General features: G+C 39.1%; 1 protein-coding gene and 1 long non-coding RNA gene across 2 annotated transcripts in view; one reads left to right on the forward strand and one right to left on the reverse strand.

Annotated features, from left to right (window-relative positions):
* On the forward strand, nucleotides 1–27964 carry LOC148372415 (uncharacterized). Its single transcript, XR_015849654.1, has 4 exons — nucleotides 1–66; nucleotides 9434–9480; nucleotides 25550–25702; nucleotides 27471–27964. It is a non-coding gene; the product is annotated as an uncharacterized LOC148372415 (long non-coding RNA).
* The window catches only part of rspo1 (R-spondin 1), a 35036-nt gene that overhangs the window by 3176 nt on the left and 3886 nt on the right, over nucleotides 1–27974 (reverse strand). Inside the window, exons 2-5 of the mRNA XM_088328035.1 lie at nucleotides 25523–25959; nucleotides 20647–20835; nucleotides 13301–13441; nucleotides 10548–10757 (exon numbers count right to left, since the gene is read on the reverse strand). Of these exons, the coding sequence (XP_088184161.1) occupies nucleotides 10548–10757; nucleotides 13301–13441; nucleotides 20647–20835; nucleotides 25523–25619 (637 nt within the window). The 5' untranslated portion in view covers nucleotides 25620–25959. The remainder of the gene's footprint in view (nucleotides 1–10547; nucleotides 10758–13300; nucleotides 13442–20646; nucleotides 20836–25522; nucleotides 25960–27974) is intronic.

Below are 27974 nucleotides of genomic sequence, written 5' to 3' on the forward strand. Positions count from 1 at the left end.
CTAAATGAAGCCTATAAGCAAAATGTATCACGTCAAGCATAAAATAATGGATGTTATTCGCAAAAAGTAAGTTTTACTTCCAACATTAAAGAAATGTATCAATATATACAATTTTATATTTTGGGGGTAAAAGTTGAAAAGTATTCCTTGTCTCTATTGACCTTGTTTTATTATCTACAATCAGATGGAATCAAGCTAACCTTGTGATGTTTTGGAACTTTAGATAGATAGATAGATAGATACTTTGTTCATCCCCGAAGGGAAATTCACATTTCCAGCAGCATCCCTGAGCTGAGAACAATCGAGAACAATCGAAAATAACATTAGCAATCCTATTTAGATTTAACCTATACTGAATTACCTCAAGCGATATATTTTATTTAAGGATGTTATATTAAGCTCAAACAACCTTTTTTTTTGTTGGTGATGTTAATGGAAAGTATATATATATATATATATATATATATATATGGATGGCAAAAACTTATATCATTTTTCAAAATATGATGAAAAACTACTCTAGTAGGCTGTAAGCCAATATCAGTAATATTACAACACTCTGAAAACACTCGCGTCAAAAATTTTACCAGTACAATACTTGGGTCAAATTTACCAAGTTTTCGTGGGTTGTTTCATGCAAAACAACCCAATAGTTCAGGTAATTTTTAAATAAAATTATGCATAATGTGTAGTGTGTATTGACTAATTTTGGGGCGTTTTTATTTCCTTTTTTTTTTTTTTTTTTTTTTTCCCAGAATTATACTGTACGAAATAAATTGAAAAAAATTCTGCAAAACACTCAACCCAAGTATGATAGGGTCGGTCCATTTTTTTACCTGAATTTCATTTTTTAACTTAACCGTTATAGAGTGAATAATCAAAGGCTTGAAATATTTCAATATTTTTTAAATTACATTACAGAAATAAAGAACTTTGTACAGGGTGTTCCCAAAAATGTATATACACCTTTACATTAATTAGCCGAAAACCTATTATTTTCTATTTCAGATCTGATTTTGGAATAAGAATGGCTCCAATAAAACAAAAAAAAACATCAAAAGTAAAACTTAAACAACTAAAACAAATTCTGCAAATATTCTGGAAATGTGAAAGATAAAATGTTCTAACCATAGTTGCCCTTTGCACATCAGATTTACTTTAACATTTCCATGACAATTTCAAAGGAAACCTTTTTTTGCACAAGTGTAAGCCATTGTTACTCCAAAGCCAAATCTGAAATAGAAGAAAAAGTCTATGGGCTGTTAAATCAAAGGTGTCAACAGCCAACAGGGGAGGGGGACACCCTGAACTAGTTGCCAGCCATTTTCAAGGCACACAGAGACAGACAATGCACTCGCTCATTCATACCAAGGGACAATTCTGACCTGGCGTGCATGTTTTTGGAGTGTGGAAGGAAACCGGAGTTCCCGGAGGAAACCCACGCAAGCACAGGGAGAACATGCAAACTCCACACAGTAAGGTTTGATCTCATGACTCCATAATTGAAACGGAGACATGTGAGGCAAAAATAGATTCATCCTTGTCACAAAACCCAAGTTTTTCCAATGCAAACTTCATAGTACTGCTCCCATCAACATGGTGACCAGAGGTTTAACCGTGAAAACCAGACTACAAACGAATGGCGCTCGTGCAAAGCCACCTTCGGTTAAATGAACTTTTAGCATCATTCTTTCAAAGTCTTTTCAAAATGATCAATAAACAAGAGACTCATTACCAAACATCATCAAGTGGAAGTGAACACAATCCTCAGCATCAAGCGGCTATTACTCTGACTGCACTCGTTTTGTTTATCCTAGGAGGGCGAGTTCGCTACACTGACGGATGTCTATTATGAACTTGTTATGGCTCCGTGCACCTCCTGGGAAAAAAAAATATGCACGTGTGCCAAACACTGGATAGTGTTTAGTATGCTGCTGACAACGCAAAAGTTTTCATTTATCTTGGAAGAAAAAAAATAATACAAGCTTGTCTTGAAGAAATAATTAATCAATGTGCAGTGAACGTAGGATAAGTAATACACATTATTAAAAAAATAACAAATTATATCAAGATATCAAATATTTTAATCTAACTAAATTAAAATGTAAAATAAAATTGTGTCAAAAATGCTGATGAATGGAAGTAGTAAAAATGTAGTAAAAATGCAAGAAGATTCAATGTTTTAAGCTAATAATATTAATGGACGGATATAGGATAACAAGGTATTGTGTATATGTATATGTATATATATATATATATATATATATATATATACACACACCACAGCCATATCCCCCTAATGGTAGGTGGCTAGAGTCATTTCTGACTCTTTTTGGAAGATTGATTCAGAGGAGGGGATTCCCAGCCCCCTCGCTCAACCCAACTGAGGTGTTGGGAGTCATTAGGTGACCAAACGCCCTAATTCCAACCCCTAATGCTGAACGCTAAGCAGAGAGGTAACGGGTACCAATGTTTAAGTCTTAGGTATGACTCGGCCGAGGCTTGAACCACAACCTCCCAGTCTTGGGGCGGGCGCCATACCCCCAAGGCCACCGAGCCGGTTTAATTTTAATGAATAATTGATTATTAATGAAAATTTTTTTGAAAAAAATAATTGTGTCACACGAGACTCGTTGAACCGCACCTTCAGCCCAAGCTTCCGCATTTCCTCAATCCACGCTTGGGGAAAGGTTTGTTGGGTCCATTATTGGTCAGTCCGTACTGTCACGACCAGAACGGAATCAGGACCCAATTGCATAACGTTAACCACAAGTTTTATCGAAAGAAAGAAGAAGGGCTGCGCCCACAATCTGGTGCTCGCTGGACGCGGAAGGCAAGTCGCTCCCGGATTGTGATCCGAATACGGAAGTGGATCTTCCGTAGAGGGCGATGGCGGTGTCAGGGACAGAAAAACAGATTGATAGCCAGGACAGAGAGCAAAAACATGGTCGGGGTCGTAAGCCGGGACGGGAGAGCAGACGCGGTCTGGATCAAAAACGGGTCGTAAGCCATGACGGGAGAGCAGATGTGGTTGGGATCAAAAACGGGTCGTAGCCGGAGACAAAGGGGGAGATCAGGAACAGGCAGGTGTAAACACGGGTGCAAAAACGGGACAGGCAGGAGTCAGGGTAATAAAAGGCTTGCCTGGTAACAACGGAGGTTCGCAGACGGACTGACAAAAGGAGAGTGAGAGGACCGGGCTTAAAAAGGGACAGGGAGCCAATCAGGCGCCAAATGAGTGGGCACAGGTGATTCAAATTGGTAATCTTGACAAATTGATTGGCCAATTAGATTCAGATTCAGATTCAGATCTACTTTATTGTCATTCTAGTACACGTGTATACAGAACGAAATGTCGATGCATCTGACCCCCACAGTTTCCTTGAATGTACAGATATAAATAATGTTGTATTGTATTTTGGCTACGTATAGTATTTTACCATAGTGCCGATAGTGCAAGAAGAGTAGCTAACCAGATGCGCAAAATGGGCAGTCAGGTTAACAAGTCAGGTACACAGTAACATTAACACTGTAACAATAACGCTGTAATTACAATAGTGCAGAGAGCAATGTGCAAGGAGTGGCAAGCTATAAAAAAAAACTGCCAGTAGTGCAAAAGTCAATTAAGTTGATGAGGTGAAATTATCCTTTTTTTAAACTCATGTTGACGTTTTGGAGCACCACATACGTTGTTGGATAATTTTATCAGGAAAACGAATGAAAAACATTTATAGTTAAACCGAAGGATTGCTACACAACAATTTTAGGGTAATTATTTCACAGTTTTTCACAGAGATTTCTTCTTTACTAATCATCTACAGAAGAATTTTTTCGATGAATCGGATTTCTGAATTTCTTTCTAATTATTCAAATATTTAAGTTTTGGATAAATAGAGAAAAAAAGCACAAAACAACATAATATTCTGTAATATAAAACAATAAAAAATATAAGTGTTTGTCAATTATCTCGACAATAAACTAGAATACATAAAAATGTACGCAATACACCTCTGAATATGTAAGATACTCTTTTCCTACCACCTTATCCAAAGATAATACTATGTTTCAACTTATAAAAAACACAAAAGAAAGAGCAATAGATTTCATTTTATGTGTTGCAATTTTTTTATCCACAAAAAATATCTATCCAAAATGTAAACAAACCCACTTTTTAAAATTTGGTCTACAAATTTGTTTTTCTTGTTTAGTTAAATCTTGGAATATGATTAACATCTCCAATATGAAAATGATATATTCTCAAGAATCTGCCCCTTGTATAGAGTGTAACATGTCATTTTTATTATTTTTTTTTACCTATTTTCTGTTGTTTTTCTCTCTGGATTTCTGTGGCACAGTTTGTTCCCTTAAAAATGATTAACTTTGTTTTATGATGAAAAAGTAGACACTACAAAGTTGAAAGTTTCATGCCAATTTTGTTAGAAATGATGCAATGCTTAATACTTCGGATTTTCCAAAATGTAAGGTAACTTTGTTTCATTAAAAAGGATTTTGATGCCCTCTGCAGGACCTAAGGTGGGACTTCAACTCCCAGCGTCACATCCCACCCTCTTATTTGCATTGTTTTAACATACTTGGTGGCTCATAAATCATGTGATCCAAAGAATTAATTATTTAATTATTTGTCGATTAGTTGTTGCAACCCTAGTTAATAGTCACATTTCTTCCAGCCTAGTATTCCAAATACACCTGACAAAGCTTAAAGGGACAGTGTGTAATATTTAGTGCCTCCTAGTGGTACAAAAAAATCCTTAATTCAGAAAAATAAAATAAAAATAGGCAAAAATACATGAACTATCCTCCCAAGGTTGATTTTTATAAATATTCATAGTTTAATAAATATATATTTTTTTACATATCCATACCTACTAGTCGCCGCCATGCCTGTCTGGCATCTTGTTGCTACACTGGGCTCATCGTTCGCATTAGACATTACAGTTTCATGTAGTGGTCATATATTACACAATGCACCTTTAAACACACAAATCCATTTCTGGTCTTGCACCTCGGCTCCATGCCATCCAAACAATCGCTTAGAAAAATGAAATTGGACCTCCAGTGAACTTTGTGGGGGGTAAGAGCCCCGAGAAAACATGAAATGGTGATCTAACTTAATCCCAAACTAGCGGTGGAAGCCATCTTTGATCGCTCATCCCGCGACACATCCTCAGCTTTCGTCAGCAAGGACGGCGTAGAAGTTTTTATGAGAGGCGGTTTATAATATTTCACCGCTAATTGTTTTGTCGACCCCCGAGATGAAATTCTTTCCAAGGCGAATTCACACGCGACTCATTTGTCAGCGCCGGCTGTCCGACAGACAGCCGACTTCCTTCCAGGACGGAGAAATTTAAAGGTGCACTCGCCGACCATAATATTTTTAGTTTTATTCACCAAAGTTCACCGGATGCTAGGGTACCAAACTAAGAGAGGGGCCATATAACGATATTAGATCATGGAAGAAAATAACAAAATCATAACCTCAAAAAAATAGGAAACTCTTATGTCATCTCCTATTTGTTTCATGTCTGGAACTCTCTGGCCCAGATTTAGCCCTGATTTTTGTTAACTCGGCTTCTAGCCGCTTTTGCAAACTATATTAAAGAGCTGATAAATAATTCTACTAGACCAGTTTAATATACAGAGTTTGTTCAGGTGCTTGATATTACCAGCTCAGTAGCCTAGATGGTAGTGTGCCCGCTTTGAGACTGGGAGGTCGCTGGTTCGCGCCTCGACCGAGACATACCTAATTGGTATAATGGCGGCGCCCTCTGGCTGCGGCTGCATCGACCCGCTACAACGGGTCAGGTGTGTCGACATTTCGTTCTGTGTACATTGTTACAAAGAATGACAATACAAAGGAAATTATAATTATCATTATTATAATTATATTATAATTATATTATCTCTGAAAAAGCTTGAATATTAATGTTGTGTTTTCAAGGTTTGAAAAGTGCTTGAATTTTGGACTAAGTGCTTGTAAATGCTTAAAATTGTTGCCTTGATTCTCTGCAGTCTGACTCCATTGACCATGCATTAAATAAATAAAAATGATTATGAGGCTCCCCGCGACCCTACTGAGGATAAGCGGTGCAGATAATGGATGGATGGATGGTTATGAGGCTTTAACGTTGTGTTTTTAAGGGTTAAAAAGTTCTTGAATTTTGGGTCAAACACTTGTAAATTGTTGCCATGTTTCTCAACAATTCTGCAAAAAAATACACTGACACTGCTCTCTGGTGGCTTGACTTTGCCATTGCCTTTCTTCTTGTGATGAATGGCAGCTGGCATTAGTTTGTATGGTGTTGGCCTGTGAGGTGTCATCGTCTAGTATGCTACACTTAGACAGGAAACTAGAATAAGACTTTTTGAAAAATCAAACAATGTTTGTTTTTGTATTGAAAATGTTGGTTGTTACAGATAAGTTGATTATTCAAAACTTTAAACATTTCCATTGGTCTCAAGTGAAGAAATCTGTGAAGTAATGAATAGACTGTTGAGGATGCTACTGCGTTGAGCTTTTCCAAATCTCCAAACTCCTCTCGCAATAATCACAGAATGCGAATGGATAACAAAAGTTCTAACTCTTTGAATCAGGGGTGTGCATATTTTTAAAGTGGTTCTGCAAAATCACGGTGGTCACACAAAATATTGGACTTCAGGAACTTTTACTTAAGGGTGTACTCACTTTTGTTACCAGAGTTTTAGCTACTAATGGCTATATTTTGAGTTTTTTGCGGGGGAAAATAAATTTACACTGCTATATAAGCATTACACAGACTACCTTTCATTGTGTCAAAGCTTTCTTTTTTCAGTGGTGTTTTTTAGTTTTTCCTTGCCCTCATGTAGGTTTGAGATCAGGGGATGGTGTCATAATAGTCTGTGGTTTGCAATAATCTGTGGTATTTGCAGTCCTTTGAGACTACCTGTGATTAAGGGCTATATAAATACAGATGACTTGACATTCATACCAAATGTGTACAGTAAAATTACTCATGATTGCTACAGTACTTCGTTTGCAATTTTTTTAAGTGATAACATCATATGTTTTAAATGCTAATTTGCAAATTCTCTTTTTCATTCAGCAATATGATTTTCAATATTTGGCAGCTCAAATATAGCTTTATTGGCTTCCTTTGATTTAGGTGTTAGTATCAAATCAGAATTTAATGGTAAATGATTTAGCAGCTAATGACAATTTAATGGACTTTAACTACTAATGCTAATACTAGCATTGTGGACATGTTTGCTAGCTGCTAATGGTAGTTTATTTGACAAAATGTGAAAAAAATCCTCTAATTAACAGGGGTGTGTATATTGCTTGACCACTAGATGTCACTATGTTGTGCAACAAAAAGAAAAGAGTGCCACAAAGCACAAGGATGACGATAAACTACAGAGACTCAAAGTGACTGCACCATTTTTCTACTCATTTTCTCTGCCCAGCTTTTCACAAGCTTTTTGGTTTTCTGGTTACCTTTAGCTGGAAGATGGCGGACAATGATGTCAACTCACTGTAGATGGAGCTGAAGTTGTGTAAAAGAAATCCACATTTCTAAACCTATAACTAACTAAAAATATGCATTTTTCTATCACAGTTCATGCTGTTTTGCCCATTTTAAAATAAATATTGTTTTTTTTTAATGAATGAAGAGTTTTTTTAAACTACTGATAGGCGCTAATTAATACACACCGTCCATTTTAATTAAACCCTGTCCATAAAGTATATATAGTTCCTAAAAAAAGCTTTTTTTGTTTAATAAAATATGAAATAGAAATTTGTGAATTAATCACAAAACAAATTTAAAATTGTAACAAAATCCAGATCATAATTTTTGTTTTTAAATTATTTTGATATGGAATTTTACCATATCAACCATTTCTCTATCAGATAGGCTTGTTGCAGTAAATTTAGGCAACCCGATTTCCTCATTTTCTACACATCATCTCAAATTATCAGAGGTGGGCAATTACAACTAAAATACAATTACAGATACCAGGTAGTCGTGCAGATACCAACCATTTTTGGAAGCCGATACTAGTTTGGGATACCTACTAGCAGTGTTTTAACAGTAAGAAACCTGAAATAAAGGTATTGCAAATTTCCGTTTTATAGATTTAATAACAGGGAAAGATTATGTCGGGAAATAAAAATATGTCATTCTTTAATGGTATCAGTATGTGGTATAATTATCAATGACCACTGGGCATTGATATCTGTGTGAGAAAAAAATGCTTACGAAATATTAGTCAAATGATGTTTTTATGCTGTTTAAGTTACTTGCTGCATAATCATTGAAAGGTTTTGAGATCCAGGCATATGCAAAACAAAGTCTAAAAGCAGCTGTTTTCCCAACCATTTTCCGTCTAATAAATTTCTCTCGTCTTCGAGTGAGGCCAAGAACGGCTAATTAGCGAACAAAGGTTCGCTAACCTGTGAGTAACAAACTCCCTCTTGCCTCATCTGTTTTGGCTCCCCGGATTGTTTTCATTGTTTGCGTGCCGAGCAAAGTGTCGGGATCATTTGCGGTGAGCCAGACACGATCAGTAACCCAGCACCAATAGGAACTCATACAAATTACAAATAATCAACATTGATTGAGAGAGGTTATCATTTCCAAAACAAAAAAATAAGAATCTGATAGTAATTGTTAACAGTAGCATTTATAGCAGGGGTGGGCAAACTTTTTGAGTTGTGGGCCGCATTGTTTTGAAAAAAATTAGCATAGGGTCTGGCCTGGAAAACAAAAGGATGATGATGTTTTTATTTTTATTCACTTTTATCCACTGCAGTAACCAGGGTTGGGTAGGGTTACTTTAACTGGATTACTTTCAATTACTTTTGGATTACTCCAATACCAAATATGCTAATAAAAGACAAAATAAACTAAATATGAATAAAATTACTAAATTTTGTGCAGGCTTGGGGAGTAACGGGATACGTACATGGAACGGCAAAAATGATGTTGGCAAGCTGTTTGGATTTATTTTTTATTTTGTTTCTGTTGCACTTTATGTTAGTTTTGCCGGAGATCAAAGCGATCAAAGCCAGGAGAGAAAGCTTAGCACGTGTTGTGCGTCATAATTTTATTCATATTTAGTTTCTTTTGTCTTTTATTAGCATTTTTGGTATTGGAGTAATCCAAAAGTAATTAAAAGTAATCCAGTTAAAGTAACCCTACCTAACCCTGGCAATAACATTAAAAAAACGTGAATTTAAAGGAATAATACACTACCATGAAAGGGATAGTGTGTATTATTTGACCATGAGATGTTGGGGTTTTGTAGAGTGCACCTAAAAATGAGTGCTAAAAAGTACAAGGAAAAATAAAAACTTCAGTGACTCTGAGTGGCCAAATCGCACCATTTTTTCTTCTCATTTTTTGCCGAGGCTTTCACAAGGCTTTTGTTTTTTCAGGTACCCGTCGCAGCAAGATGGTGGACAATTATGTCAGCTTCCTAACGGTGAGGCTCATGTTAAGTAAAATTTTACGCAAAATTCTACGAGTATTTAAAAAATACATGGCAGTTCATGTATAGGTGCTTGCATCTATCGATTATCTGCACCACTTATGCTCAGTTTGGCCGCGGGGGTGCTGCAGCCCATCCCAGGTGTTTTCGGGCAGTGGGCAGAGGACACCCTGAACTGGTTGCCAGCCAATCGCAGGGCACACAGAAACAGATGACTCACTCGCTCATTCACACCTAGTGACAATTTGGACCGGCCAATTAACCTGACATGCATGTTTTTGGAATGTGGGAGAAAACCGGAGTGCCCGGAGGAAAACCCACGCAAGCAAGGGGAGAACATGCAAACTCCGCACAGGAAGGCTGGTAGCTGGATTTGAATCAATGACCTCAGAACTGTGCCACGGATGTGCTAACCACTCCTCCGCCGTGCCACCCTCTATAGGTACTTATTTTTTTAAATTAATATTTTTTTTCTACCATTAGGAGGCGTCCCTTTAAGAAAATACAGTATATCGTTGGAATTGAAAAATGTTAAGGAAAGTTATGTTCAAACATATGGTATCGACAACTTCTCAAGATTGGGTATTGGTCTATTGCACATGCCTTTTTGCATCAAAATTTCCCCGAAATCAGACTATTATCTTAAGAACAACTTGTGTGTCGCAAACCTGTCAACGTTTACCCCTCTATTTTATACATATTTTTATCATTTCAAATTGTGTATGCCGTACATCAATTTTTGCCCGAAAGAAAAATGTCATTTTCCCTATTTCACTCTGATTGTGTCGATCAATGTTAGCAGACGAAAACGTTATCGTTGATTGCTAATATTGTTGTGCAATTCTACGTTGCTGTGAGTGAATAGGTGCCGCATTTTATTTTACAAAGTTTATTATCGCTTAATAAGGGGAATTGCAACCATTAATTAGGGAAATATCAGCTGACTGTGTGGTGTTGTGATTTTACATTTCATAGCGAATTGCTCTTAATATTTGAAACAAATTAGAGTCAACAAAGTTACAACAATGTCTTCCAGGTAACAAAAAATAGTTTGGATGTACCTTTAACGCAAGACGTCTTGGGCACGATGCATTTCCTCTTTTCGGCCTGTGCCGTGCACGTGTGGTAGGGTGCTGCAGCCGAAGGAGTGTCCGGTTTGCGGGGGTGTCGTCGCGGTATTCGGAACCGAGACTGGGTCCCCTTTTTGAAGCCGCAAGTTTTGTTTCTTTTCATGCACACGCTCCACTGGCTCCATTCGGGAAAATCGCACTCTGCAAGAATAAATAATAATAATAATAATTCTAACATGTATGGGTCATTCCCTGATTTTGATCTATACAGGACTCTCACAGAATACAGTGGAACCTCGGTTTTCGAACGCCTCTCAGTTCCAACAAATCGGAGTCCGACCAAAAATTTCGAGAAATTCTTGCTTCGCTGTTCGGTCAAAAAATCGGAGTTCGAACGCCGGTAATGCGTGAGTGCGTACGGTAGAGTGCGATGCTGAGCGGCGTACAGGTGTAGATCGCTCTTTTCGTGACCAACTGTTATCGCGTGCGGACGTGCTTCGTTTTGTTTTCGCTTTTAATATAGGTGTACAAAGTGTTTTAGTCCCTAATTATGCCTCCAAAGAAAGTCAGTGCAGGCAGCAAAGTTGCTACAAGTGAAAAAAAAAAAGTAGTGCGTACAACTATTGCATTTAAGAAATAAATAATAGCGAAATATGAAGGAGGTGGAGTGTCTGATCTTGCTAGGGAATACCCCACCGTCCACCTGCGCCTTCTGCTGACCACCACAAAGGTAAGAAATCCTATTCATAATTATTTTCTTTATCCTTTTTTTTTATTTTTACACGTTCATGTTAGCGTAATCTTTTGTACGGAAGATTACGATAACGCGAACGTACGATTAGCCTGGGTAGCATTATGTTTACGTTGAACATTCAGGTAAACATTCAGGGTGTTGGAACGGAGCCCAACATTGAGGGTGTTGGAACGGAGCCCCCTTTCCAATGAACCGCTTACCACTTGTTGTGGAGACCCGGGTGCTAAATGACTTGTAAACTACCTGATTTTTTTATTTTTACATGTTCATGTTAGCGTAATCTTTCGTACGGAAGATTACGATAACGCGAACGTACGATTAGCCTGGGTTAGCTTTATGTTTACGTTAAACATTCAAGGTAAACATTCAGGGTGTTGGAACGGATTAAAACGATTTACATTATTTGCTTGTGCGGTACAGTTCATGTCTCGGGAACCTGTCGTGGGTTCAAATCCAGCTCCAGACTTCCTGTGCGGAGTTTGTATGTTCTCCCCGTGCTTGCGTGGGTTTCCTCCGGGCACTCCGGTTTCCTCCCACATTCCAAAAACATGCATTTCAGGTGAATTGGCCGGTCTAAATTGTCCCTAGGTGTGAATGAGCGAATGAGCTGTCTGTCCCTGTATGCCCTGCGACTGGCTGGCAACCAGTTCAGGGTGTCCCCTGCCCACTGCCCGGAGATGGCTGGGATGGGCTCCAGCCCCCCGCGACCCTAATAGGAGGATAAGCGGTACGGCTAATGAGATGGGACATTATTTTTAATGGGAAAAAAGATTTCGGTGATCGAACAAATCGGTTTTCGAACAGGGTTCTGGAACGGATTATGGTCGAGAACCGAGGTTCCACTGTATTACAATATTATGATCAAGTTCTGTAATTCATCTAAAAAGCAAATGGCATACATTCATGATTCATTTCAATCAACAGAAATATTGCAAGTCTTTTAAAGTTTTTGTATTGACGATTAGGAGTCCAATTCCCTATCTCAAAATATTAGAATATCACGAAAAGGTATGCTAGTTGTCGGTAAGCTGTAATCAGCTTTAATGAATTAATAAAGGCTTGCAATATTTCCCTTATGTTGTAAAGAATCCAGAAGGTATGACATTTTTTTACTTACAACACAGAAAAAGAACTACTTTACCCCAATATTCTAATTTTCAGAGACGGTCCTGCATATACTCATGTAATTTAAAAAAATAGAAAAGAAAGAAAAATAAATGTATGCATTAATATAGCGCTTTTCAAGTGAATGAAGACCTCCCAAAGCGCTTTACCATGTGCTTCACACTTTTCCCTTTTACACACTAACTTACCTATAGCAGCGTCACCCATGCAGCTTAACTGCCTGCTATCGTGGGTATTAGGGATTCAGTGTCTTGCCCAAGGACACTTCGACATATAACACGGAGGAGCCGGGTATCGAACCTGCGACCTCTTGATCCCAAGACGGGCCCTCTACATCCTTGTTTTCTAAAATTGTCAATATCAAATTGCATCAATGATTCAGTGTTAAAAAAATTAAGCCTCATTATGTTAAGTGTTCGCAACTGACTCCCTCTGGTGGTATGCATCAGAATAACAGCCTATCAGAGTTAAACGGTAAATTGTCTGCATTTATATAGCGCTTTTCAAGTCACTGAAAGCGCTTTAGAATGTGCCTCACACTTACCCATTCACACACCCATTCACTCACTCACACACCAATAACAGTGACAGCCATGCAAGGCTTATCCTGATTATCGAGGTAATTAGGGGTTCAGTGTAGTAACCTTTAAATTTGTCAAATTTGCATTTTTAAATCACTTTTTATGCATAATTTGGAGTTCGAAAACAATTTTTCCTCATGATAGAACCATCACGTTGATTTAACAATGAGACACGGGGGAAATAATCTGCAAGAAACCACAATGTCTGAGAAAAGGCATTTTCAGTAAATCTTATTTGGGCCCACGTTAGAACTACACCTCTAAACTAAACCATGATGACTCACCCACACACTCCATTGTGTCATTGGCTGGTAGCAGGTTATGGGGGCAAGTGACGGAACATTTTCCACTGTTCAAATACAATCCCTCCTTGCATTTAATGCAGAACTTGCGATCGAAACACGCGTCGCAGTCCAGTTCGCATTCTGCAAGACAAAAAAACAAACCTTTCAATGTTGATACCGGGTGAGCATGTGAACAAGAAACAAACAAGATAATGCGTTGAAACATTTGGACCGTATTTTCTGCTCAGTAAGGTGCACCAGATTATAGAGCACACCTCCAAAAAATAGTATTGTAAGGCATCGTTGTCACGGTTGCCATGGCGCCCAATTGGCCCCGCCCGTGTGGCAACAGCTGTGGCTCGTTGACTGATTGGCTCTCTGTCTATTTTAAGCTCAGCGCTCTCACGCTTCCTTTGTCAGCCCGTCAAAAAACTTCTGCTCCGCAAGACGTGGGTTTTGACTCGGTCCTGTTCCTGTTGGTATTTTAGTTTATTTTGTCCTGTTTAATTTCGGTTTCCAGTTTTTTTTCCGTCTATTTTTGTCCTGTTTATTATTTTCTCCAGTTTTTGTTCCCGTCTAGTTTGTCCTGTTTATTTTTTATATCCTGATTCTTTATCTATCCTGTCTGTGCCGTCCTGTCCGGTATTGACCCCAAAAGTCTGATATCAACTCGGGCAATTGGAATCGATCTTGTCGGTCTCTGGCTTCCTGTTTTTCCATACCAGACTGCTGTCTAACGTGCATGACTCCCCATTTCCCGTAAAATAAAAGGCTTGTGTGAGAACGTCACACATTTGGGTCCTGATCCTGTTCTGGAGTTATCCTGTATTGCTGGCCTGCAAGGCCAGGCAAGCAGTGTGTTTTATATATATTTATACAGACAAGTTAGGTTCCGGACGATCGTTTAAAAGTTGACTGTGTTTGTAAGTGGCTTCAGTGCTATATTTTGTATGTTTAAGGTTTATATAAGTATGTTTAAAGCTCGTATAAGTAACCTGTATTATTTTGTAATAAGAAATACACATTTCATTAAATTTTATGCTCTATTAAGATAAATAAAAGGAGGTTTAACTTACTTTTGGGAAATGCGTTTCAAGAGGTCCTCCTCCGTTGCAAAAAGTGGCTGAAAAAAAAGCGTTCCGACCTTTTTCCCAACCGCATCAAGCTTTCTTATTTCTCGTTCACTTTAAAAGGAACGGCTCGTCTCATCCTTACACTTTACACCAACCATATTGACTGGATGCACGAGATATTATACAATTAAAATGTCAAAGTCTTTAGTGCGCTGGAGATACAGCACATTATGTTTACACACAAACTAGGAAGGGGAAGCGGATTTATTCTTCGGGATGGATGCTGGGTGAGCTCTCACGGCGCCACGCGGTGGTAGCGGCGGAAAGAAGCACTGCAGTAATGTCCTGTACTAGGAAAAAGGTGTGCACAATACAAAATATAACTTACAGCAATGTCCGGATATTTTTCGACATCCTGTAAAGAATGTTCCTATCTACGTTTTACGTGAGTCGAATGGTCATAAGTAGGGGAGCGTCTCTACTGAGTTTAATATAAAGCACAAGGCTAAAATCGGATGTAAGTTCATTAAGTGTTCTGTATAAATACTTTGTGTCGATCTCTTCTTGTTCAGTCAATCGACGCCATGTTTAAGAACGAACACATCTAATTTTATTGTGGTTGTGTTTGTTTTATTTCCTTTTTATGCCCATAATAATGGGTCCCAAGAAAGTTAGTGATAAGGGGAAGAAAAAGTGGAAAACAGTGACAACAAAGATTGAGTGAAAGAAGGAAATGATTGTGAGAAAACGAGTCTGCCATCAAAGCACTGCTTGAAGGTATCGTAAATGGTTTAAAATGTTATATTTCTAACTTTTTCAACAGTATATTGAGCTTTAATATCCACGCAATTGTTTTGGTACATGTTTTGTAATATTTTGGGTACAGACTTCTTTGAGTAGGTGGCAATTGTGCAAACTTCTTTCAGTATGTGGCTATTTTAAAGATTCGATATTTGATAAAATCGAGATGTGATTTTTTTTTCTCCTGCGAGTGGTTGGCAACCAGTTCAGGGGGTCCCCAGCCCACTGCCCAAAGATAGTTGGGATGGGCTCCAGCGCCCCCGCGACCCTACTGAGAAATAAGCAATGCAGATAATAGATGAATGGATGCTTTTTTTTCTTGATTTGTTTTGCAGCTTGTCATTAGAGTGGAATGGTGGGTCCTGGAGTCAGACTATTAGAGAATTACTGGTTTAGTTGATTAGATCTGACACTATCTCCATCATGATTCCCCTTGCATCCATTGTTGAGACTGGGAGGTCGCTGGTTCGCGCCTCGACCGAGACATACCTAATTGGTATAATGGCGGCGCCCTCTGGCTGCGGCTGCATCGACTCGCTACAACGGGTCAGGTGTATCGACATTTCGTTCTGTGTACATTGTTACAAAGAATGACAATACAAAGGAAATTATTATTATTATTATTATTATTATTATTATGCAATTGTGAACAACCACCCATGTCTCTTGCTCTCCAGTGGTCAGGATTCAGTGCTCCTATCATAGGTATCTAGTTTGGTCACCGTTGCTACGCAATTGTGGTCAGCCATAAAACTTATTGACTGATCAATTATAGCACATATATGGTAAGACTTTTCCAATTTTTTACCGCATGTAAGACGCACCGTTCAAATTTCTGGCCAATTTGAGTTCTTTTGTGTGCGCCTTCGGAAAATACGGTAATTGAAAACATCAGACGATGCTTAGCACATGTCAGAATGCAGGCTTCCAGGAAGAGGTCCAAATAAAAAAATTGGGGTCTAGCGATCCTGAGACACTGCAAGCCAATTGGCGCGTTCGGGGGGGATTGTTTGTGTTTCCGTGATGAGCTTTAAGAGCAGAGACTCACATGCGTGTGGCTCATCGCCACTGCAGAACCGGATCTAAACAAAACCATTTTTTGAAAGAATAACATTTGTTTAAAGAGATTTTATATGAAAAGAGACAACACATGTCGGCTCTTGTTCAGCGTCAAATATGAAAAAAAAAATCTGCTGTGGGAATGTTCTATGTGCTTAAGACTAAAATTGTACACAGTTAGGAGTAAACTGTATTTCTTAAAGGGGCATTGTGTATTATTTAGCTTCTTCTAGTGGATTTCTCTGAATACTCATAGGTCAAGAAATTTGTATTTATTTTAAAGGTGCTTTACGGGATTTGGAACATTTCCGCTCGCTGATGCCATCTTCTGGCTTAGGCCATCTTTGCAGCCTTTCTCAAGCTCTTTATGTTGCTGGTGCAACTACGTGCATTTCTTAGATACACTGAAATGTCTTCTTATTCATATTTTGGGGGGTTTTCGTTGCCGTTTGGACAGTATTTAAAACAGGGCTTTTCTTACTTTTACCATTTTCAAGCTACACTAACAAAAAACTGTGATCACAAGCATTAAGTCACTCTCCAACCTTCCCCATTCCCTCCCGCCTAATGTGTTGTGCGTCATGAACAGCGTTGCAAAAAGTTAGATAAAAGCAGATAGGCACATGTGGAAAAAAAGTATAAAGGCTCATTGAATTCAGTTGGGCATTGTTAACACATACTCATTAGAAAAAATATTCTACTTTCAACTTTTGATGGACACCTTAAAGAACACACTCCACATTTATACAACGAGGCTCACCTAAAGGAAGCTGACACAGCTATCCCCAAATCTTCATAAAAGGCTGGGCTAAAACAAGTTGGAAGAAAAATGCTGCGCTTGATCACTTTGAATGTCTATATGCATTCTTCCTTATGCTTTGTAGCACTCATTTTTGGTTGCAATATACACTACAACAACACTAGTCAAATATTACAGTGTCCCTTTAGGCAAATGTTACTTTCCTTTAGGCTAAAAGGTATTTTTTTAAAGGAACAGTGTAAACATGTGTGCCATTTAGGGGTGAATTAGTAGGTTGCAGCTGCCAATTGTTGTTAAACCCAAGATGTAATAATGGCAAAAAATATATATATTGTGAATATAAGTGTTGTAGTTAAAATTTAAGAAAGCTGTTTTGCATTGTTGCTGTCATGAGAAATAAAAACGTATATACGGTTTATTTAAGAGTTTTTTAAAGAGTAATTGTTTTCTAAATATGTCAATATTAAACAAATCATCAAAAAAAAGAAAAATCTTGAATTCATAAAACAAATACTACTGTTTTTCATCCTGTAAAATTAATTTTGGAGACATTTTTTTTCCACATGACATCAACGATTTGTTGCATACCAAAATAACAAAACACGAATGCTCCCTGCTTGGCCTTGAATTGTTTGTATTTGTTTATTTAGTTTTCTTAATATAATGTCGCTGTCATGTGAAAAAATAAACCCAACGTTTTTTTTTCTACACGATGTAAAAATTGTACAATGTTTTTGTTTAGTTTCGACCATAGTTCATCCAAGCCTAGTACATACAGTATTTGTTAAAGGAACACTGTAATGTTTGACCACTAAATGTCGCTGTATTATGTAGGGCAACCAAAAACGAGTACTACAAAGCGCATGGAAGAATAAAAACTACGGAGCCTCTAAACCACACCATTTCCTTCTCATTTTCCAGCCTTTGCACAAGTGTTTTGGTTTCTGGGTGTATCATTAGCAGCAAGATGTCGAACAATCGTGTCAGCTCCCTCTAGGTGAGTCTCATGTTGTTTGGAACAGATACGAATTTCTAGACCTATGAGTATTAAAAAAAAGCATGATTTTCTCATTGTGATTATAATACACATCAGATTTTGCAATTCTCCAGGCGGGTTGCTCACGCATGTAACGGATGTCAACGGTAATAAACAGATGGAAGATAAAATCCATAAGAATAACAGCAAAAGCACTACCAAAAAAAAAAAAAAAACCCTAAACCTCATTGCTAACATAGAGTGTGGCTTTCTTTGGCATTTTCTCTTCAAATCAATGCCAAATGGAAATGACAGATGTTTTCTCAAATAGAAAAAAGCAAGCAGACAACAATACATTGTGTAAACGTTCACTTGAGAATTGGGTTCCAAGAGGTAAGCAAAAGCAGACTAACTTGCACTCTCAGCTGCTGCCGCCCCTTTGGGTGCAAAATACAGGCAGGCTTGGGGAGTAACTGAATTCATGTAACTTCGTTTTGTAGTTAGGATAAAAATAAAATGTCACTGTATTCTATGTAGTAAACATAAAAAAACACAATCAATCATACCCTCGTATCCATCCATTGTCTGTACCGCTTATCCTCAGTAGGGTCTCGGGGGTGCTGCCCCATACCCTAGTACATTTCATAAAAATAATGATTCATTTGCAGGATTACCATTTTATTTTAAAGTGTATTTACATAATCGTTATGTGCCGACTGATGAATTGTGTCTATCATAAACGAGTAGGAGCCTTCTCATATAGCAGCATAGGTGTACAGTATGTCGCGGCTACAGATTTGTCATTTCTGGGTATGAGACCACTATCCTGCTCATGGGACAGCCGTTCCGGCATATGTTCAGACATTCATGCCTAGTAAGTCTGAATATTGTCAAGGGGTTTGGCGTCCCCTCCTCAAACAAGTAAAACTGGGACACAAGACATCCCAGAATTTGTACGAAATTTATAAAGAGAGCCCTTGGTGCATTTAAAGCAATATATGCGCTCTTAATGTGAACCTAAACAGAACATATCTTGTCTGCCATGTGAGTTTTATTTCTGGTTAAAAAAATATACTACGTGGTTGTTGGCAAGCTGGTTTATGAGCCAACAATCGGAAGTACATCATGGGCCAGAAACTATTTCAGACCATTGAACCACTGTATGTAAATGCCAACAGTACTAATCAATGGTACAATTGGAGCGTGGTTTCAAACCACAGTCGGTGTGAGACAAGGCTGCATTCTCTCTCCAACTTTATTCAACATCTTCCTGGAGACAATCAGGTCCGAAGCCTCGGGGGCAACATAAAGGTACAGTCAGTATTAGGGGATGCAACATCTCTAACTTCCGTTTAGCTGATGATATTGCTGGTTTGGCAGGAGACAAACAGAAACTCAGATCTGGTCAATCGCCTAGACACGGCACAAAGCCAGTAGGGGATGGATCTCAGCACAGAAAGAAAGATAGTGACCAACAATCCCCAAGGTATCCCCGCAAACATTACCATCAACCACAGAAAGTTAGAAGCTGTACCCATATTTAATTATTTTGCAGCTATAATATCAGAAGAGGGGGCAAAACCAGAAATCATGGCCAGGATAGCTTAACCACAGATGCATTGCTAGACCTAAACCCATCTTGAGACACAAGAACAAAGCTGTGAATTCAAAGATCAGACTCGTGCAAGCGTTGGTAACTTCTACTTCATCTACGCTTGCGAGATATTGACTCTCACCGCAAATCTGTAAAATAAAATCCAGGCCATGGAGATGTGATGCCACAGGAAACTTCTAGGCATCACCTACTTAGCCCATGTGAAAAACGAAATTGGACCCTTTGAAGAACTGTGGTCAACTGTGCGCAGACGGAACCTGCAGTAGTATGGTCACGTCACAAGATCATCAGGACTGGCCGAGATAATTCTCCAGGGCACAGTCCAAGGGGGCAGAAGAAGTCAGAAAACAAACCTGGCTGACAACATTAAGGAATGGACTGGTGCCGACTTTGCCACGACCCAAGAACAGGCCATGGACCGTCAACAGTGGAGAAGGCTGTCCAGAGTAGCACCCTCATTGATTCCCTGATGACCAATGCGGCTAAGACAACCGTGAAACTATGTGGTTCAAATTTTAAACGTTTTTGTAGGACTACAAACAACAACCTGACCTTGGTTTCCTCCAATTACTTTTCAAAATTACACTGTTCATTTATCTCAAAGTAATTTAGTAAGTGAAACCGCACAAAAGCAGGTGTTTATCGATTTTGTTGGTATCTATTAAGGGTGCCTTGACACGAAACTTCGTTAAAGACACTTGGCTGAAATACAGCTGCGTACATTTTCACGACAATTGGTTTCAGCTTTTTCAGACCCTATAAGTCATGGCCAGGATACAAGACAGTACAAAGAGTTTGTTGATTAAATAGACACAAAAGCATAAAGAAATCAGGATTTTGGTTACTACAATATTATGGTTTTCGGTTACAGGTCATATTTGTCAACAGGTAATTAGTAACCCTATCAGATTACATTTTTAAAGTAACCCATCCAACCCTAAAAACGGGAATGTCGCCCTCACGGATTGATCTTTTTAAACAGAGTGAAGGAAAATACAGAAGGTTTACCTAAAACAAATGGACATTAGCAAAAAGTAAACAGGTCAGACGGCCAGTACTCACGGGAACATCTGTTGTTGCCTCCCTGGAGTCGGACGCCGAAGTATCCGGTGGGGCAGGAGGCCAGGCACTCCCCCACTTGACTGATGTCGTTTCGCACAAAGTTGATGAAGAGCTTGGCCTTGCATTTCACGCAGCCGTTGTACTCGGAGCAGCGCTCGCAGCCTTTCGGGCACGACGGCTGGTCGCTCGCTGCAGAGAGAAGATTTCATGGTCCGGTCACACACCGTGAAAAGAAAAACATTGAATTGTTTACAGCAGGCATGATTTAATCTGCCCTAGCAAGTCTCTCGCTCATTCCTATTAAAAGTTGAGTTTTTTTCTTTACATTAAATACAGTTGCGGTTCATGTGAGACCAGAAGCCCCCGCGAAACATGAAAATCCACGAAGTCATGTCGCTCCCTTATAAAAGTCCCCAAGGGTGTAACTTACCTCAAGGTAATGTCTTTACCGTTTGGGAGTATACAACTATAACCAAAAAAAACAACTATAGATCTACAAATAAAAACAATGAACACAGAATTGCAGATGAATGAATGGTCTTTAATGTCATTATACAAAGGTATAACGAAATTGGAGGATTTGAAAGGAGTCAGTGTAAGAAAGTGCTTTAGAGAGCGGCTAGGTAGCTAAACGCTAGCATCCGGTATCCTTAAATGGGCCAGGTCTCCGCAGTAATTAAAATACAAATGCCCCAAATGTAATGGTTACCTATGTGTTGAATTATATTGTTGCGTTTTAAAGGATTGAAAAGTCGTTGAATTTTGGGTAATGTGATGGTAAAAAGTTCGTTGAAATCAACAAATCTGCTTAAAGATGACGACGACACTGCTTTCTGGTGGCTTTGCTTTGCCATTGCTCTTCTTCCCTTGTGATTAACGGCAGATGCTATTAGTTTGTATGGCACTGTGTTATGAAGCATCATAGCCCGCTACAGAACAGGTGCGCTACAGAACAGGTGCATGCCTCTCCCAAACAGAGAACTATAAAATATGTATTAGTGCAAGGAATCTGTATCAATTTCAACTTTTATTATGAGCTATGCAAACAATTTTGGTCAGAGTTTCCCTGTGGTAAATTGTAATAGGAACTGAAAATGTATGCTATATATTTCTGTCATTTTTACCCAACACCTATATGGGCAGAGATTTTTTTCAAACACAAATGTATTTGCGATTTAATCAAGATCTCAAAATTATATGTCTTGAAAAATGCCAAGCAAGGTTAAAAATTGCATATGTAGATCACAGATATATTTGTGGATTTGAAAAATACATGATTCACACCGTATTCCTTCTTTTAATGGTGCTGAAGAAATTGTGAAATTAGCTATGAAAGTACTTAAGAAGTGCTTGGATTTGGCCATGAAAAATGTGTACAAACCCTGATTGAACGATTTAATGATTTGGGGCGGCAGTGGCTCAAGAGTGGGATCAAGAGATCGCAGTTCGAATCCCGGCTTGTCCGTGTTACATGTCGAAGTGTCCTTGGGTAAGACACTAAACCCCTAATGCCCCCAATAAGCAGGTTAGCGCCTTACATGGCTGCACGGCCGCTATTGGGAAATGTGAAGCACACTGTAAAGCGCTTTGGGAAGTCTTGACTTGAAAAGTGCTATATAAATGCAGATCATTTCATTTCATTTCAATATGCTGTCTCTCGGATAAAAATGGCAAAATTATGAAAATGTGGGAAAAATTACCGCTGCAGGAGATGTTTTACTTCCATTTCATATTACTCCACGAATAAAGTAATTTTTTTTTTTAAATTGTCAGCGGGTGCTGGATTTTATTACTTTTCTGTCAGTTCTTCACATTTCATTTGTCTTTTCAAATTGCAAAAACAAATCACGACAAGCGTCTTTGTCCGCCATCGCATCGATACAGACCAAAAGGAATCCTGTTCCCAGAAACCACGTCAATCGCTCTTCCTATTTACATAAACAAATGAATTGCAGTCTTTGGTCCTGACCTGAGGGGCCTTTTAGTCAACAGGGCATTTATCACCAGAAGACAAACCAGAAACCCTGAGATGAAGTTTTACTGCTTCCTTGTACTCTTTTCTCCATGCTCGGCGCCGGCATTAAGCTGGCTTTCATCGGTGGTTCTTGGAAAAAAAGGTTCCGCAATGCTTTGAACAAACTCTTTGTATTGTCTTACATCCTTGTCAAGCTCATTATTGGCCCTCCAAAATACATGGCTTTGCAAAATATTCGGCCCCCAAAGGTACAGTGTGTAATATTTGACCACTCGATATCTCCGTATGGTGTTGTGCAACCTTGAACTCACATCTCCGGAAATGCACAAGGAGGAATGCAAACTATGGAGACTCAAAGTGACCACAACACAACATTATACTCCCTCACTTATTTGCCTAGCCTTTTTTACCGTTATGGGGCGCTAAATTATACACACTGTCCCTATTAAGAACATTTTCTTCCCTCCTAATTTCAGCACAACATCTTATAGGCTGTGAGCCTATACGGCACAACGCACTTGACTACTCAGCCGCACATTGCTGTAGATATACAACACAGAATCATCTTGAGGGGGGGAGAAGAGAAGTACAAATATGTACATTGCCTTTCCTTTTTGTCTGCAATGTGCAGGCCATACAATGTGATTATGGGCCTCGTGGTTGCTTCTCTGATTAGTTTTCTCCTTGTTTGGGCCAAAGGTTTAGAGCAACGGCCAAGTTTTGGTAGGTTTGCAGTGGTTCTATGTTATCTCCATTATTATATTGTTGCTCGCACTGTGCTCTGGGTAATGTTGCAAATGTTTTTCATAACTTTATCTCGGACCTTCCTGGTGTGTTCTTTGGTCTTCATAGTGCTTTCTGTTCTCCAGTGTTTGCTTTCACTGGCCTCTGAGCCTATCACAAAGTAAGTACATTTAAACTTAGGCATCATGCACTTTGTTTGTCATTTAGTTTAACTTTAAATCATTCAGAAGTCATTAGGGAACTTCTGGAGTCAGTTGGCTGAGCTGGGAGAACAGGGGGGCAATATTTTTGCAACATATATATATATACTTTTTTTGTTGTAAATACACAATCCATCCACCCATTTTCTGCACAGCTTATCTACAGTCCCATGAGTGATGGAGCCGATCCCAGCTGTCTTCGATCAGTGGGCAGGGGACACCCTAAAGTGGTAGCCAGCCAGTCGCAGGGCACATAGAAACAGTCATTCACACCCTCACCTAGGGACAATTTAGATGCGCCAATTAACCTGCCATGCATGTGGGAGGAAAACAGAGTGCCCCCACACAGGCACAGGGAGAACATGCAAAATCGGCCCAGGGTGGGCAGTAGCTGGATTTGAACCTGGGACCTTAGAACTGTGGGGCTGATGCGCTAACCATCTCATCTTCCCTAAATATGATATAAAATATTACAATAATTTGGTTCCACCTCACGATTGTGTCTTTAGGTTTGAAGCCTGAAATGTGGCAAAATGACATGAAGTTCTTGGAAAGGGGCAATACTTCGGCTAGGCACGGTAACCTGGCCAACTCTTCAGATAAACAATGGAGATTTCGTTAAGTATTCACTTTAACTGCAAACGGCAGCGTCATGAAACGGGAGAAACTCGTTTTGTTCGGTCACGCAACATGCGGGACGCAACGTTTTGTCTCGTCCCGCATGTTGTGTTTCCAAGTGTCGATTCACGGAACAGCAACAACAGCCATCAAAACAAAGACAGATGTGAAACGTCAAATTATGAGAAATGTGTGATAATGTTACCAGCGCTTCAGTTCAAAAACACGCTGCTTCGCAAGTTATTCTCTTTATAAACAAAATTCGATGCCAAATAGAGTAACTGCTTGCTAGGGAGTGAAACAAAAAATGTTTTGAGTCTGACTCAGAGGTGATTTCAATGTATCCAACTGAATCACTTTATTCAGTTTAAAGTAATAGCGAGCAAAGCCATGAGTCGTTTTTTTCACTTAGGTAATTCGATTGTAAAAGGAACATTTCCAGAATTCCGATTGCGTGAAGCCGCGTAAATGAGCTCAAAAATCTGGTTAAGGTGTTATTCTGACCGGGTGTTTCCTGATTGCAAGGGTTGGGTTAGTCCTTTAATTTTCTGAATACTTGCGCATGTAAACACATTCAACTAATCCAATTGCTTTTGCGCACACGTAGTTTCCCTCATCCGAGATATTTTTTAGAACCCAAAACACTGTGGGACACTCCAACCCTGGCTTTAGTCTTGTGTGTATTCGTTGATTTCTTCAGAACTTTTCCATTTTTTGTTTTCTGCCCCAAAAGCAAAAGTGCCACAGTTGTATCCATTTATCTACAGTATGGTGTAGGTCTAGCTAAGTACAGGACATTTTGTAAAAAACTGGAGCTCACTTTTCGAGCACGGAGAAAACAAGCACAGTTCTTCTTTAAATTTGGTGAGTGACACCAATGAAATCATCCTTTATTGTTAGATAAAAAGTTGCATGTGGAAAAAATGTCCATTTGTATAATGGCCCTCCTCCTGCTTCACCCTTGAAACTGAATATTCGCAAACACCATGCGAGGTTATTCATTTGTCTCTAGGCATGTGAACAATTCTTTCAGAAATCCAAAATCTGTTGTCAATATCAATGAAGTGTACCAAATACTGTACCAATACAGCTAGGCCTAATATCTATGGTTTCCAAAGCTTGCAGTCATATAATATACGTTGGTTTCAGAAAAAAAAAACATGTTTAGGTGCAAAACTCTGGAAGAACAAACTTGTTTTTCACAGCAAAGAGTTCCAAGGCATTGCTCCACTTAGTCCAATTATAAACTGGACTTAAAAATGTGCTGACAATGGCCCTCTAAGAAACACTAAACACTACTGCTCTCAAGTACATTTAAGAATCACCTTTGCTTACTCACCTCGTTTTTGCCTTCTGGTCTTGAAAGGTTTGGCAACATCACTGTCGCACATAGAACTGAAGAAGACCATTGCCAGCGCCAGCAGTCCCAGCTGCATAGTCCCTGTTGGTTCTCCGGCCTCTTAGGGTCCCTGGTGGACTAGGTCAAGCAGAGGAATAGCTCCCTGCCTCTGTGCAAAAGGTAAATCCGTCCCTTCTTGAATGGATGATCTGTCACCCGGCTGTTATATCCCTATTGGCCATTCGATATCGTTCAATGAAGTGGCTGGTTCGTGATCGAAGAAAATACGGAGCTGGAGGCTGTCAAACATCCTTTCAACCCATGAAGCTGAAAGGATGGTTGCTCCCACCTGTTGGTGGTTAGAGTTTGTAGGTCCTATTAAGTCGCTTGACGGTTCGCCGACTGGTAAAAATATGGCGGCGTGCTCTTCATGATTGCTGCAAAAACACAAATATTACTAATCACAGATGGGTTTGGCGATCATCAATCATTAGTCTGGGTTTTTGAGAAGCACTCTTATGTTACTCAGGTTGAGTTTCGCATTAAATACCAAAATGTCATGGAATTACCTAAAAGTTTTGTTACATTCCTTTTTTTTCCCGAATCAGGAATTTGTGTCCTTTGTATGAGCAATGAGATTGTCATCCCTTATCAACAAGGAAAACTACGCTTAGCAACATTAGCCAAATACCAAACAACCACAAACAGACACGATGCAAAACTATATTTGGACTTGGATGATGACAGGCCTGTGTTTATGCTCAGAATATTAATTGTAATCAAAACACATTTAGGACAGCTTTAACGGCCAGGTCGAGGTGTATTTATAACTCGTGTGTGACGCGGACTCCGAAAAGACACAAGGACCCCGACAATGGGTGGTCTTTTATTTTGAGTCTGATAATAAAAGCAAACAAAGACGCTATCGGGCTGTTGTGTTTGGTCTCATCTGGCTTTAAATTCATTTGGTGATCCCAAGATATATACATAAGCAGTTCTCCCGAGCGGATTTTATCAGAACACTAAAAACACATCAGTGACACGACACCCCTCAGCCCTTCATCATATTTACAAGACGGAGCCAGAAAAGATGATGCATCACCTGTTTGTTTCTCAAAGAGAGCTGGCGTCTTAGCGTCTAACACTTAAGCAACTCCTCGACTTGTGCCAGAACTCTTTTATAACCCCGCATGGCCTTAAAGAAAACCCACCATGACCAAATGGGCTCAGGCTAATGGCAAGACATTCCAAGGATGATTTCCATGAGTGTGGTTACTGGGTATGTTTATGTGACAGTAATTCAAAATAACTTCCCCTTTAATCTTTAGAGTCGATTGTCATTAAGTCTGGTGAAGGAAGGAGAATATATTGTCCCCTTTGAAACTCTCATGTAAGATACATTAATTATTCAAGGGCTGTCCTAAAGGTAGTTGAACTTGAGTGGCTGGCGTTTAACCCAGCGGGCGCTAACCTGTAAAGTGCTATGGACCGTTTTCATGGTAAACTGTACATAACTTCCCTCTTGTTAATCCGTGAACTTGGGTGTAAAGTCATGTTGTTCTTAGAAAATAATGAGAAGACTTTGCCTCGTCTTTTCTATAAAGAAATACTACTTTAATTATTTAATTGTATGTGTATGGGAATGTTCCGCTATTCTTCCAGAGGGGACATTAGTTATGTTTGAACAGAAAACACTGATTTCATTTTCTGTCTGATTGAAATCAAGACTTGCGTCAAATTTAACTTGTCATATTTAGGATTTGAGATCTGATTGCCCAAAATGACTTTGTTTTAGTATCAAATGGACCTACCTTAACATTGTTGGACCAGAAAGCTTTGGTCTCAGTTTCTGTCTGATTGAGATCCTTACTTGACTTTACTCAAATTTGAGTTGAGGACTTTAAGGATTTTCTTGTCAAAATGACTTTGTCTTGATATCCTGGTGTAGGCATCACAATGTGGTATGTTTGGAAAACTGCAGCAGACAGCAGAACCTTATAAAAAGTTACAGAGCCCAGAAAAGAATGAGCTACTCTCTACCCAGTCTGGAGGACACTACTTTGCTCGCACACCTGCAACAGAGCCAACTATATTACTGAGGGATTCTCGTAACTTGAACTCCATGACCTGACAATTCATCATGTTTATGGTTGCCCCTTCTAACAACTACATTTTGGTGGACAAGCAAGACATAAACAATCATCATATTCGGGGGCAAGTGGTGGCAGATTCTTTAGCTAGCCTCAACTAAGGACTATTTTGACTGGACATGTATTTGGTGCTGACCCAGCTTGGCATTGAGGAGTTTGAACAAGACTATGCTCCCTTCTCGTGAAAACATTTTAAAGACACCCATTTCCATCTCCATCACAGCTTTGCAACACTCCATAAGCACCTTAACTTTATCAGACTGTTAACAGTTTCAATAGATCCAACATTGAAATATGCCACA

Source organism: Urocampus carinirostris, chromosome 2 (genome assembly GCF_059441175.1).
Source record: "Urocampus carinirostris isolate Australia breed hairy pipefish chromosome 2, RoL_Ucar_1.0, whole genome shotgun sequence".
NCBI classification, from domain to species: Eukaryota; Metazoa; Chordata; class Actinopteri; order Syngnathiformes; family Syngnathidae; genus Urocampus; species Urocampus carinirostris.